Below are 14883 nucleotides of genomic sequence, written 5' to 3'. Positions count from 1 at the left end.
GCTTAAGCAGGATGACACCGGGCTTCCCAGCTATAGATCACAACAACAAGAACACGCCCACTGTCTACTGTAGCCACCTTCTACCAGAGCGTCATCCTCTCTCCCTCTCCCGCCTTCCTTTGCCCACACTCCTATTTATCTTCCTGTGTGCCTTTCAACTTGTCTGCATAAGCACTCATGCCCTAGTTAATTTCTCCATTTGGTCGTTTTTCTGTTTTTTTTATTTTTATCTCATGTGTCCCGCCTGCCGTCCCTTTCCCCTTTGGAGCCTGAATGTGTTTTTCTGCTTTCAGCACTCTCTCTCTCTCTCTCTCTGTCAGAGGGTGAAGGAGGGGGGGGGGGGGGTTGAGTGAGTGGGTACACTCAGAGGGGGCCAAGTGGAGAGATGGTAGAGGTGGTAGTGGTTGGGGGGGGGGGGGGGGGGGGACTGAGTGGGAGGAGTCATTGGGTTGCCAGGGCGTGACCTCATTAGACACAACCTCCTCTTCCCCTGGCAACCACTGCGCTCCCCCCTCCCCGACACCCCGCTCCTCCCTCCCCACGCTCCTACAGCTCGTAAACAAGACCACGACACAAAAAAAAACACTTGCAGCGAATACACCGTGTTGCTCTCAAGTGCATTGCATGTACAGGAGCCAAAACAAAGAGGAGCAAACGCATGAGAGCAAAACACAAAAAAAAAGGGGAAAACAATACTTTGCGATTTCAAATACACACACACACATATATTGACATGCTGATGCAAGATTTAAAAAAAAAAAGTGTTTGCATAGACAAACAAAGCAAGCTATGCAGAATAGAGACTTGTTCCCAGTGGCCACAAAGATGAGATGGCGGGGGGGGGGGGGGGGGGCTACTGTGTCTGTCGTATACCTCTGCTTGACTGTCTGGGGGGGGGCGAGTATTGGTTTCAGTCGCGCTGTTGGTTGTTTATGTGACGGGAGCGCCTGGTATATTGTGCTGAAGCACGGCTGAGGGAGGGTGAGTGGGGGGGGGGGGGGGGCTGGACTGGATTAACACTGTCGACACAAAAGGATTAGGGAGCAGAGATCTGTTGTTTTCATCAACCCTTCCCTCCATTTCCCTTAACCCCGCCCCCCGTCCCTCTATGCGCCAGGCTCTGGCTCACATTTAGCATGGTGGGTGGGGTACTGGCGTGAGAGGTCGGAGGCACCAAAAACCACTTTTCACAAACATGTAATGGTCACTTTAGAGCTTTAGAGTAGAGATGGGGATAAAGGGGGTTGTTTAAAAACAAAGAAAAAAGGAAGGGGGGGGGGCAAAAGAGCAACAATGCACTGCGGGTTTGGCGGGGTTTTGAATGCACCACTGTGCTGGATTGCAAATGATTATCTGAAGAGGCAGCTGAATGGAAAAGGTAAATATGGTGACACTAAACCATGTTTCTCTGCACCCAGTTCAAACAGCCCTCTCATGACAGCCCGCCACATGACACGAACAGACAACTGCTATGAGCTCACTGAGATAAAATGCTCTGTCAAAAGGCGCTCACCCCCTTTTTTCTGCCTATTGTGAGGGATGTGGCCGACTGGTCACGCACAAAGCAATTCACTCGATCAAAACCCAACTCGGCACACTCACCCATGCACATGCACATACACAAGGGCCCCGGCCTGACCCCGGTGCACGGGCCCGTGTGCACGATCTCAAAGGAGGTGTTTAGATCCCATCCAAGTTCAATGAACACAGACAGTGAGGAAATCCCGGGGGTGAATGGGTTAAACACATTTTTCCACCTATGTGCACAACGGTACTTTGTTTTGTGAACAGCGGAGGACGCTCCCTCTGGGAGAGAATGGAGGGTGAAATAAGCAATGGCGGTAACTTTTCAGTTCACCAACACTTACACACACAACGACTTGCATACAAAGAGAAAGGCATCCAAACTGCCTGAATACATTATTAAAAGCATGTTTTATTTCATTCTAATTCATTTGTAGCTGGAGGAATGAAATTATTGTTTTTCTATTGTATATGTCAAGCAAATGAAACATATTGTGTGATGATACTACTCAATTTAGGACATTTAGAGTGAGTATATGGCCTGCAATTGACAAATGGGTACCTTGGGGTTATTAGAAACCAATCCTCTCACCTTCTAGTGACCATCTAGGGACCGATCACATTAGGTAACAGATGTCTGGTACTGGCGCATTACATTTTTGCACCAATTTGGCTGTCTCAACAAACAACACATTACTTATTTGGTAGCTCATTCTGACCGGGGTGGCTGATCACAATTAAATCAGTGTCTGTTCATTGTGTGGGTAGATGATATAGCTTTACTAACAAGTCAATAACATGCACTCAGCAAATTTGTCTCATCAGTCTAAGTTATTGGCAAAGTAACATAATCTTGCCAGTGCAAGTATGCGGTGGGCCATCGTGCCATTAATGACTGTTTACCAAACCAATGTGCCCTGGAGCGGATGCCTGGTGCTTGGTTCAATCATGCATGCGATAATGTCGTATTGATCCCCTGCTGTAACAGGCTCATGAAGAGTCTAAACCATTAAAGCAATCGACGAAATGCCGCTGATGAAACAGGCTCATCATAAATAGAGCAAGGACTCTGCTTGACGGGGTTTTATGAAGTGTGATTTCTGGCGCTACTGTAAATGCTATATCTGATTTTTAAGGAGGGTGTGCGGTGACATTCAGATTCTTGAAAGTGTCCGTGAGGTTTCGTGGCATTTCTATTTTCTGTCCCACCCTGGGAGTGCCATGCAGGTGAGGATGAAGACGGCACTGGGGGGGGGGGGGGGGGGGGGACTGATAGTGGCACTGAAAGATGGCAGACTCTCATTAAAGATGCAGCACGGCTTACTTCCACTCCTCACATCTCCACCCGGGAGAAATGGAGCATCAGGTTCTTGCTCTGACCGGTGCTCTGCAGACATTTGACCACTCCACCTTTCATGTATGCATGCACGTACACTGTAACGTATTCATTCTCCCGCTCAATCTCAATCAAGCTACCCTATCTAGGGGTTTCTGAATGACTTGGAGATATATTTTACCAAAATTGTATACACAAGTTCCTCAGAATTCAGCTGCCCAGCATGTGGCAACGTTCTACTTAATCGAGCTTCACCGAACTCATTTATCACCACTTCCTCCCTCCTGAGATGTCAAGCTAAGGCATGTCTCTCTCTCTCTCTCTCTAATGTCCACCCTCCACACTTCCCGCTGTTCTGCCAAAACAGAGAGGTGAAAATGGGAGACTGAAGAGCGTAATCTCTCAAACGGGCGGTTGAGGGCTCCAATCTTGGGGGTTTAACCCCCTGTAAGCCCCTTAAATACCCGGTTTAGAGGGCCAGAACTGATGGGCTAAAGCCTCCAGAGATTGTCTACTAACTACTGGACTCGGACACAGCATGAGCAAACAGAATGAAAGATCCCTTGTCATGACTACAGCAGCCACTTCATCCGTCCGCAGTCAAAGGATTTGACGGGCTTAATTGACTTCGGAAGTGCCACAGTTATGTTCATAATCATATGATCATATGGGTAAATGAAGGATGCTAGCGGTGACTGATGACCTACTACCAAGCTCTAACTAGGCATACAGGAGATTATTTTAGTTCAAAATGAGGTCTGGCTTTGAAATAAGGTTTGACTGGAGAGACAATAGCAACATCCGGTCACATCAGACACGTGACAGAAAACACGTCCTTGTCAGCTCCTATTGACCTGACTTTGAACTCTGTTAATGATACCTCCAGTCTACAGGAAAACGTAACCTGCCTGTATGAGCATCAAGGGTGTCTGAGTGAGGACTCTCAAAACAAGGGTTATTGGTGCCATCTACTGACCAAGTTCACCAACACTTGAATTACATGCATTTCAGGCACACAACATTCAAACGAATATCGTTTCTCTTCACATCAGAGACACTGATCAGGAGTGTCTGTTGTAGCCTGTAAATCTTTCTGTAGAAAGAAAGATGTCACTGTTGTTTTTTTATTTCCCCTGAAATAGTTGGATCCTAACACGGGTCCTAGTTGCACAATATAACAATAAAACACCCCCCCCCCCACACACACACACACACACACACGCACACACACACACACTGTAGGCTACTGTACATTGAATATTTAACATACATAACCATACATAATTGTGGCTGTTGATCATATTGCTGTTGCATTTGTAAATAAGTTAATATTTGCTGTGGGCAATGTATACAGTAATGACTGATGATGACTTGTGGTTTCTTATATCAGTGATGACTTTCTTCATTTCGGACATTGTGACATGCCATAGCAGGAAAAGCACAGCTGTATTAGTATTAGTATTACACTGAGCGATTTCCCCGGTATTGTGCATGCTGGCCTCACTCTTGGACACTTTATGGAATTTAGCCATTTTTAATGTTATTAATTCCTCTTGTGCTTCTGCTGCGATCACAAGTCAAAATGTCGACTGTGCGAAAGCTCTACTTGCTTTAAGGACCACTAAAGATACACACAAAACAGAAAAGAGGGGTGTTAGCTGGGATGAGTGGAAGGAATAAAAGAGGACCCGAATGCAACCCAGAAGCCCCAATTTGCTGTTAAATGTTGTTATTTTGACATTTCTGTTGAGACAGTTTAGACATGAGTTTGAGAAGATGACCCTGAAGAATTCCGGGCAAATTTCGTCTATAGTTAGACTTGTTTAAAACTAGTATTTTAAGTTTGATGTTAATTGGACACTAGTGCACCACACGTTTTTGCAGGAAACGTAATTTTACCCCCGCTCACCTTCCATCATTTCGAATACTTGGCAACACCAGTAACATAAACTGTGACTGTGTTTACTAATAGTACTAAGAGTGACAACAAACTGGGGCTAGCAGTTAGCGCTAGCTCGGTATTAACGTCAGTTTAAGCGAGAAGCTAACGTCACCGTGGTCTGTAGGCTCAAGAGGTGGTGGGTTGTGGCAGGTCGAGTGTTTTCATTTAAAAAAAGATTGGTTCTGTTAGATCAGGGATTCCCAAAGTGGGGTGCGCGCACCCCTGGGGGTGCGCGAGCTGCCTCTAGGGGGTGCGCGAGAGGAAAAGTGTAATGGCGGTCTGATGGTGTAATCATATTAAATATTAAAAAAAAATGTAATTTTAATTTAAAAACTGTCAGGTGGGACATCTGAAGCTATCAGTCGTAAAAGAGGAGAGGGACAGAGAGAGAGAGAGGAATCGGAGGCGAGGGGAACGGAGAGGTGCGTTATTGGGGAGAGACCGGGAGAAGAAATCGAGCCAGAGTCAGAGGAAGATGAGACGGCGCAGACTGGGAAAAAAAGAGGAAATATGATGAGAAGTATGTGTGTCTGGGCTTCACTTGGATTGGCAACGCAGATTCCCCAAAGCCACAGTGCGTGGTGTGCAGTGAGGTTCTGGCTAACAGTCTGAAGCTCTTATTTACGTCGCCACCTGAACACCAAGCATGCCAGTGCAAGTCAAGAGCCCCTTACATATTTTAATATAGAAATTGGAGGAGTTACAAAACAGCCAAAAACAACTGCAGTCTCATTCATGTGTTGGGTCTATAAATGACGCACTACGGGCTTCATATCTGGTTACAGAATAGCGAGAAAGGGGCTACCGCACACAATCGCCGAAGACGTGTGCTTGCCAGCTGCCAGAGAGATGGTGGAATGTATGATTGGGGAGAAAGAAGCAAAAAAGTTGTGCATGATCCTGGTGTCCAACAACACTGTGTCGCGCCGCATCGATGCTTTGTCCGAAGACATCCTGGCTGCATTAGTCGCTCATTAATTGTAAGTTAAATGTGATAATCTGCCTCTGAGCCTGTGCGTGTGTGCTCGCATCCGTGTTGCTCTTTAAAAGTGACGCCTTGTGTCACTGAAAGTTATTGAAACTTTGTTGCAGTGTTTCAGGGCGTTTTCACACCTTCAGTTCATTTGCTTTGTTGCAGTTGCTCCTTTGTTCGGTTTGTGGTCACACTGCAACATTTAACAGCGGACTAAATCTTGTAAACAAATGCCACGCGCGAGCAAACTGTTCTCTCATTGGTCCGATTCTTATGCGGCTATGAAGGCTTAAAAGGCTCTGTTGCTTCTTTTTTTTTTTTTTTTAATTAAGGGGGGGGGGGGGTGCGCGAACCCGGTCGGGATGTAGAAGGGGGTGCGCGGCCTAAAAAGTTTGGGAACCGCTGTGTTAGATAATATGGCTTCATTCAAACTTATTAGCATTACTTTTGCAGCAAGAAGTTAAAAACAAAATAAAACTCTTGCTTGGTCTGTGTCATGTGCATGCCTTGTTGTGCAACGTCAATAAAATATACAAACAAACAACCAGACCCTAAGTGCTGTGCCAGCATCTGTGTCTTGCACTTTAAACCTTGAAAAAGAATGGCTCCCTTTTCTTCTTGCATAAGTTGTTTATGCTTATTTCTGTTGGCATAGCTTTGATGACGTTGATAATCACCTCTAACAGCAGTTGAATGGTTGGAGTTTTGTTTCTCCTGTTCTCCAGACATTGTATACATGATGTTCATATCACTCGTCCTGCTGGAGCCATGCATCTCTGTTTTATCTGACAGCAACTTTAGTTGCAACGCCGAGTTGGGATTTTCAACTGTCCTTTTCTCAAACCACGTTAGACAGCCACAGCCCCTTCTGACTGACCGTCCATGCTGTCTCCACATCGCTGTTGTGCAGAAGTGAGATCTCTCACCCAGCAGCTGTCCCACAGATCGCTTTGGGTTCGCTAATAGGCAAGAAAAGCAGACATCCGGCCCAATCCCTAAAAATAAAACGTGTACTTACATTGATTAATAAATTGTTTGCTGTGCTTTGCCTCAGAATCATTTCATGAACTGCCCCTAGTAAGTCTTTTGCTTGCTCCAATAGCTTATATCTGGCATAATAGCCTTTGACTGCTATCTCGATGATGCTATATAAAACAAGCAGGATGAGCCATTGCTGCTGGTGCCTCCAAACTAGCCAGGGAGGATGTGGTACCCACACAGACAGCTTGACAGCATGCTCTGGGCCCTTCTACAGAGGCTAGATTTCAGTATTGGCTTCCCCTTCCAGATGATCTGATGCTATGTTTTACTTCAGCAGTAAAAAAAAAGAAATCACATGTGTTAATCAGAATCACATCTGTGATCACTATACTTAGCTCAAGAGCATCCTCTACTCTACTGGAAAGCCTTGTAATAGTAGAAACTTTTTGCCAATGGGTGCAGGCAGTACAGCGAGGAAACTGTGGAGCATCGCTCCAGTCTGTTGTACTTACAGTTGTTATAGACATTATTGCTGAATATTGGCCTCTCAGTTAACTTTATAACATCTACGTAGTTTTAAAGACTATTAGTTTAATGTTGTATTACAGGTGTCCCCACAATACTTGCCTGCTCTGGCATCGCGGATTACACAGTTTTAACCCCCTGGACTAGACACTCAGACTTTTGAGGCGCTCTGGTAGCTCAGCTGGTGGAGTGGGCGCCACATGTACTGAGGCTACTGACACGGCCGGGGTTTGAATCTGAGGCCATGGCCATGACCTGCTCTTAAAATATGTTTTACATTTTTATTTTATTTTTTATTATTTTTTATTTTATTTTTTAATTTTCTCTGTGTAGATAATTTATTGACCCTTGGGTCACATTTCGTTTTTTATGCTTTTAAATGTCTGCTCTGTTAAGCACTTTGTGATACTACTGTCTGTGAAAAGCGCTATATAAATAAAATTCATTCATTCAAAATTCATTCATTCATATGTTGCATGTCGTCCTCTCTCTCTCTCTCTCTCTCTCTCTCTCTCTCTCTCTCTCTCTCTCTCTCTCTCTCTCACTCCTTTCCTGTCTTCAGCTACTATCATGAAGTCTGAAAGGCCCAATAAATAGCAATTAAAAAAAACATACCCTTCATTTATTTCTATGAGACCAGCTGCTGCTGCTTTTGCCTCAAAACCACTGTAAGAAGCACAGAGTGCTTAAGTCAGTCTTTTCCCTGTTAAAGCTCCATGTGTTTATTGTGGCAGCAGCTGCTTCTTATGTTGTTGTGTGTTCTTTGTTCAAGTAGTTCCCGATAGGTCAGTAGGAATGGAAATCTCTGCCATAGCAGGCCTACAAACCAACTACAACAGCAATACACGAATTACTATCACATTAAATGTTAACCTTGTTGGAGCTATTTATTTGATATTCGTATTTTGTTATTAAATTAATAAGTGGTATTGTTTAATTATTTTTATTAGATTGATTGTTTGATATATTAAGATTGCTTTTTCTCTTTAATAGTCATTTGTTTAGTTCTAGTATTTTGTTGTTGTTTGGGTAAACACTGTGGGCACCTGTGGCTATATATAGGAGTAGATAGATAGGACCAGCATGCACCGGGGTGGGTTTATATAGTTTTTACCAGCACAGGTGAGACAGCGTAAGACAGGAGTTTTTTTTGTTCTTTTGTTTGTTTGCTTGTTTTGTTTGGCTTACTTAAATAAATAAGAACAATCTACTCTCCTCTGCCTGCTCTGAAAAAGTTATATTATAAATCAGCTTGCAAACTATAATCTATGCCCACAACTGACTACTGATGTAGTACAGTGTCTGTCCAGGAGAGGGCAGTATTTTAACATAAAATGTTTAAAGCAACTGCAGTATGAAGTGAGAATGTGGAAATGTGGCGAAACACTTTCAAAATGATTGCAAAACACTTCAATGTGTGACACATGTAAAGTGGCCCTGTCATGCTGCATGACAAAAACAGGTCAAATGAAAACAGTTATTTGTTGGAAAATATTGCGTTGTAGGCCGATTACATTGATATAGAAATCATAGTTGGTAATATGTCTGCTGTCACAAGGGTCATGCCCTACGGTGCCCTCTCTCTGGGTTTATTGTCTACATTTTTAATCGAAATTATTGAACACCAAATCTGAAGAATGTCTCATTATGACAGTTGATCTTTTTTTAAATTTATATGAACCTTCCAAGACCTCTTATGGGACACACCACAAATGGTAAAAATCGGTTTATAAAACTTAACTCTCCACTTTAGGAGTGTAATAATGTGACATGCAAATCAATCTGGAAAAAATAAATCATGATTTTACTCGCCATTTTTCGCCAGTAGATGGCGGTAATGGCTATACAGTTAAAGCAAAAAGAATGCACATGAGTGTTGCAACTCCACAATGACCAGACTCTGGAAAAATGAAGAAAATATCCTGTCCTGTTTTACCCCAACCAGCGTGCATATTTAATTATCTGCCTTAAAAAAGTATTTTAGCCTTCAATTCATTTACTCTTCACCCTAAATCTTGATATATGAAGAAGAAGGAGAACCATGTAGCAACTTGATGCCCTCCCAACATTTTGAAAATAATCCTACTTCTTGTCGCAGTCGCAGTTAATATCTCCCTTATTTTGTGGAACAGAAACAAACCAAGAAACATAAACAGAAAAAATAAACTTTTGAGTAAAAGTGAGGTTTTGAAATTACATTTTGTAATGATTCAATATTGGTTTTACATTCAATTGTTGCTATAAAGGCACAACATAAGTCACAACAACACTTTCAGTTATGATGCTGTGGGTAAAATATTCATGGGGCATTTAGTTTTTGCTTGTTGTAATAACACCAAAGGGGGAAATGTTTAGTTGTCGGGGTTTAAACATGCTGTCATAAGGCGACTGACACTGCAAGTCCCTATAGGGGTAGCAGTGTGTTTTAGTTGGGGCACTTAACTGAAGTAAACAGAGAGGGAGGGGAGTGCGCGCGAGAGGCTTTTGGAAGCAGACATGCAGACAGCCGACCACTGCGAAAGTGTTGCGCGCGGGACGGACTGGCTGTAGCCCACACCACTCCTCCTCTGTCCGAGGGAAGACCCCCAAAACCTTTTGCCGTGATGCGCTGCTCCCACTCATCTCCACCGACAATGTGAAAAAAAAGCCAGACGGAAACGATTGTCAGATGTTTAAAGTCGCTTCATTGTGCTCGAGTGCCGCCTATACCTCCAACAGCATCACACAGGTCACGCAGTCGGGGCTACAGTACAGGCTGTCCACAGGGATACCTGGTGGGCGATGCGGCAATGTCCCGAGGATTGTGCCCACGCGTAAACTCTTCTTGCGGGTCCGCATGGATTCTGTCCGCGCTCGTGCTTGCGGTGAACGTGATCGGCGCGGACGCGTACAGCTGTCATGAAGTGAGGACCGCTTTCCAGCTGCGGCAGGTCGGGCCGCCGAACCGCGTGCCGGAGACACCTGGCAGAGGTGAGCCAGCGGGTTTTTTTTGTTGTTGTTGTTTTTGGCGCCTCAACAGTGAGGAGCACTTTGGATAAAGCGCACTGCAAAAACGTGCACGGTTCGTTCGTGGATCGGCAGACACATGTCACACATTTAGCTTTAAATACAATGTTAGAGATTTCAGCAATCAGATGTGCAAATGTGTTGAAAAGTTATAAATATCTACCTCGACAGTCTTTTAATTCATGTCCAATGCTTTTAACTATTCTGTGCTTCTGTCAAAAGCACACGTGGGTCAGTCTCCCTTAAGCTGCACTCAAGTGACAGCAAACAGAGTGAAAGGCTGAGGGACAGCAGAAATGTTTGTCTCTGTCTTCACTTTTCAGGACGTTGTCTCTCATATTAGTCCTGTTAGTTGTTGAGACCTTTTAACTGGTTGACCGTCAAGTATCCGTCTGATGTTGGGGAATGCTCTTTGGTTATGATGTGTGTTTCTAAAATGATCTTAAAGGAAGTGAAGTCTGTATGATACTAATGTATTTGGTAGTACCCGTTTGAGTAAATTCCAGGCATCATGTCGGTCCACCGTCAAAAACATGTATCATGTGTATTGGTATGGTCCAGGTCTGGGCAATATGACATGTTCAAGACAGCCAGCAGAAAGGCAACATCTCATCCGTCTGGTTTAAAAGGTCAGCGCCTCTTGATGTTTGCCACAATGAGTGTAGCTTGCCCGGCGGGTTCACAAATTGCTGAGACGGCCGTTCCTGAGCAAGAACAAGGCAAAGCGTGATGCAACGGTCTCGCATGGTTTAATCTCTGTGGATTAAGAGGCGACAATGTTGCGTCCACACAGGGGCCAGTGATTGATTTGTAGAAGTCAGACACCACCAAGTCTTTATTGGCCTCTTTAGCTTCGTGGGGTGGCAAAGGCCCCGAAGTGTCCGTGCTCTTGAGCTCAGGGGCCACAGTTTAGTCTTAGCTCCTCTGCTTCTCCCAGTTGTCTTTTTCGTCCGATTTTTGTCAGAGCGATGCTTGGAAGCAACTTCAAATGCCTTGAAGGTTTTGTGGTTTGTGCTTTCCTCCTGCACGCTGACGAGAAATTATTTTACGAGAATAAACATTGGTTCCAAATCTGTTTTTGGAGGCAAAATGTATTTTTAGAGGGTTTAGGCTTTGGTTCAACTATGCTAGGTTTGCCTGAAAGTCTTTTTCTGCAAGCACAGCAAGAGACTCCATCAATTGCAACTAATTATGTCATGCTTCTCCAACGTGAGGCCATTTTAATTGTCATATGAACACAAGAAATCAAGCTATTCAGTGTGCACCATCATGCCGTTCTCTCGCCTTTGTCCTTTACTTTTAGTCTTTTAAACCTATACCTCTCTTTTCCTTTATTGTGAGTCCTCTTAGTCTCAGATTTAAGTGCATTTTTTCCTGGCAAATACTCCCATGCCGGTCGATGAGTGCACAGCTATCTACAGTATGTGACCGGCCGGAATCCTTGCAGCAATGGTGTCACATGCAGGTCGGTGGCAGCTTAAGTATCACCCGGTCTGAGTCTGCAAGCTTTAACAGGGAGAGGAGCGACAGACAGCTGAGTGGGAAACATACCCAGAGATGTATCCAAACCATTCGATATGTTTGTTTAGCGGGGTGTCACTACTAGCAACAGGGGACGTCGATTGCACCGCGCGCGGTATAGTTTTGGGTTGGCTCGTAAAAGACAACGGAAGGACCTTGGCTTTTACTGTCTGTAGACAGCATTGGCAGGAGCTACATGTGAGAATCTCAGGCTGCAATCGCAGCTGTTGATGAGCTTTTGTATCAGTGACAGTGAGCGAACAGCAGCATTCACACAGTAAGAGTGTGAAGGGTATGCTATAATAGTCTTTCCTTTTAATGGCTTCCCCATTAAAGTATCCTATAGGCCCTCTATCTACGCTTTTGTAAAAATGTGGGAGGTATGATCCAGATCCATAAATGTGGGCTCTTTGGTCCGAACTATTAATCGATATAAATATTTGTGTTTGTTCAGAAGGTGTGTTGAACTGCGTTCCTGTGCATTCGCACTCTGCTGTCCCGTCCCCTCAGCAGCTAATCAAACATGGCTGTAGCTTCACTACATTTTGGGCTTCTATCGTATTTTTTGTTTTTATTTGCACTTGTCCCAGAGAGGTTGTTTTGGGTCAGGCGCAATCTTGTCTTCAAAGCGCTGACCAATGGAAGGGGGGGGGGGGGGGGGTGTTGAGAGTGTGAGATGTGGTGTGTGTGTGTGTGTGTGTGTGTAGGTGTGTGTACACAATTATGCTACTCTGCTTCGGCTCTCAGATCAAATGCCAATAAAAGCAACTCTTGAAATTTGAAGTGGCAAAACTTCAGCCCCTTTCACAGTCTGATGTTTTTCTTCGGATACAGTGCTGCGTTTCATTCGTGTGTGCTGAACTGACTTCTCGCTAAGCGCCGGGAGTGTGGCAGCAGGGAGTTTTAGAGCCAGCCAATTGGACCTGATCCTATTCTACGCTACAGATATTTTATTGAACATCTCTTTTTTTTGTTTGGTATCCTACGAAAACATGAAGTGCAACACGTAGTGATAGTGCCTTATGATTATCAAGAGCTTCTTTACTTAAGCAAGTCCGAAAATACAGAACTGTAGCAGCAGCTCAATGTAAAAATAATTCTCACTCCAAATGAAAGTCCCATTTGAATTCATTCCTACTCTTAATGTTATTTATTTCCAATTTGATAGATTTGTATTTCCTTGTGTTGAATCATTTCAGACTGAAGACATTTGTCTTCCAGGCATTAAATGTTTGTTCCCTGGCCGCACTTTACAAAGAGCGACTTTATCTCCGCGCCAGATTCAGCGTCGAGGGAACTTAGGTAATCAGACATGCAGTTGCATATCCTTATTCCGAAAGAGTTACGACCGTTTATGTACGGCGGTACGCAGCCAACTGCTCCATATTGAGATTACCGCAGGGTGCTGATATAGCCCTTCGGAGATAGATCATTTTGGAAGCTAGCGGTGCTGCTCACGGACGCACTAATCCTCCAGCTGGCTCCTTAGATAATGTCCTCAGATATGATCAACCTATTTTTCCAGCTCAAGTTAAAAACGATCTGATCGAGCTTGGCTTATCCAATCGTGCGTGCGTATACCACACACGGAGCACTTTGCTGAACCTATTACTTCACTGCCATTCTCTGCTGTGCTCAGTCATTAACAGCTCTTTTAAGAGTGAAAGAGAAAGTGTCTCATATCTCGAAATACAAGGCAAGCAGGGTCATGTGTTAATAGCGAGGGAATGGGGATCACAGTGCGTTATCACATGTCGCCATGTCCTTAACCAGCTACAGCATCTAAAGCCTTGGCAAGCTCTCGGAGCTCGGCGTGTTCTTTGATTGGCTGCAGTTATTTTTGATTCCCTTTTTTAACGCAGGCCCTTGCTCACTGAGCAGGAACATGGTGCACACACACCTACCGTACGCCATGCACACTTAAAATCACTGAGCATCTGTGTTTTCTTTTTCAGCTAATTGAACTGACAAGCACCTCGGATGCTCTCTCTCGCTCTCTCTCTCTCCAGCCCACCCCAAAAACCCTCCAGCCTTACCGGTGTTGCCCCATGTCTGAAGCTGATTACTCCGTCTGAGTCGGTCTCTAGTCTCTACGTGGCATCTCTTATTGGATTTCAGCCTAAGTCTGCCTTGCGTTTCAGTTGAGTGCATGCTACCTTACCCTCCCGGCCTGCTACCGTGGTAGAGGCTGAGGTCAGTAGAGTATATCGTCTGCAGTACCTCTCCAATAATACGTTTAGAAAAGATGGGCCTTTTTTTGCGCTTTAGGGATAGAAGTATTACATGAGAGGGGAGCTTTCTGAGAGACAGTGTTCAGCAGATTATTTTGAATGTTGACACAATTGCTCTGCCAGTCCGGGGCCGAGCACCCCTCTGATACCACGCTGCTTGATCAGGTCTGCATCTACCTGCCCACCAGCCCTCGACTTCTCTCCTCTAGCTCTGTCCGACCAACCTCTGCCCTCTTTGCGTGGCTTTGGACCCGGTGCCAATCACTGTCGGCAGCACGTGGGTCTGGGGAAGCTAAACATTCCAGTTGAGTTTCAAGGTTGTCCAAAAAAAAAATGCAGGTATGCGGCAAAGACCCTTTGAGATGTGTTTTCATTCAACGCGGTCCATCCAAAACACTGCAAATCTGTATCGAGTAAATATCCCGCATGTTCAGAGGATCTGGCAACTTCAAAGTGAAACCGGCTTCCTGAGGCAGGAGAAGGGCAACTGCATTAATTGCCCACTCTCCAACAAAGTTATTCTTGTTCTCCGAGAAATATCAAAACAGCAGCATCAGGAAACTGCAACCCTCACGGTCATCAACGCATTCCCAATCATAACATAAATTTCCATACCGTATTGAGGAGACGTGAGCAGTTTATAAATCATTTCATGAGTGCAGGAGTGTTTGAAAAGGAAAGTTTCAACTCAACATCTCCTCTGCAGTATATTCTGCATTCTGCTCTGTTACTGGCATGTGAGCTAGCGGGGTGATTATACAGTGGTGGAGTTTCTCCGCTTTAGGAGTTTTGACTTGTGCAATGAAGGGCACTGAGGTGTTGCTGAAGGGATTGTGGCTGACAA

The 14883-nt window shown here is 44.6% G+C and overlaps 1 protein-coding gene across 3 annotated transcripts in view; it reads left to right on the top strand.

The window, feature by feature from the left end:
- The first annotated feature begins 9812 nt into the window (after window positions 1-9812).
- Window positions 9813-14883, top strand: part of gpc5c (glypican 5c) — an 88181-nt gene continuing 83110 nt past the window's right edge. For all 3 annotated transcript variants that reach the window (XM_079285430.1, XM_079285429.1, XM_079285431.1), the window contains exon 1: window positions 9813-10251. In XM_079285430.1, coding sequence (XP_079141556.1) covers window positions 10071-10251 — 181 coding nt within the window. In that variant the 5' untranslated portion in view covers window positions 9813-10070. The remainder of the gene's footprint in view (window positions 10252-14883) is intronic.

This window comes from Melanostigma gelatinosum (assembly GCF_949748355.1).
Source record: "Melanostigma gelatinosum genome assembly, chromosome: 15".
NCBI classification, from domain to species: Eukaryota; Metazoa; Chordata; class Actinopteri; order Perciformes; family Zoarcidae; genus Melanostigma; species Melanostigma gelatinosum.
The sequence above is the reverse complement of the archived record's forward strand: the minus strand, read 5'-3'. Positions and strand labels throughout refer to the sequence as shown.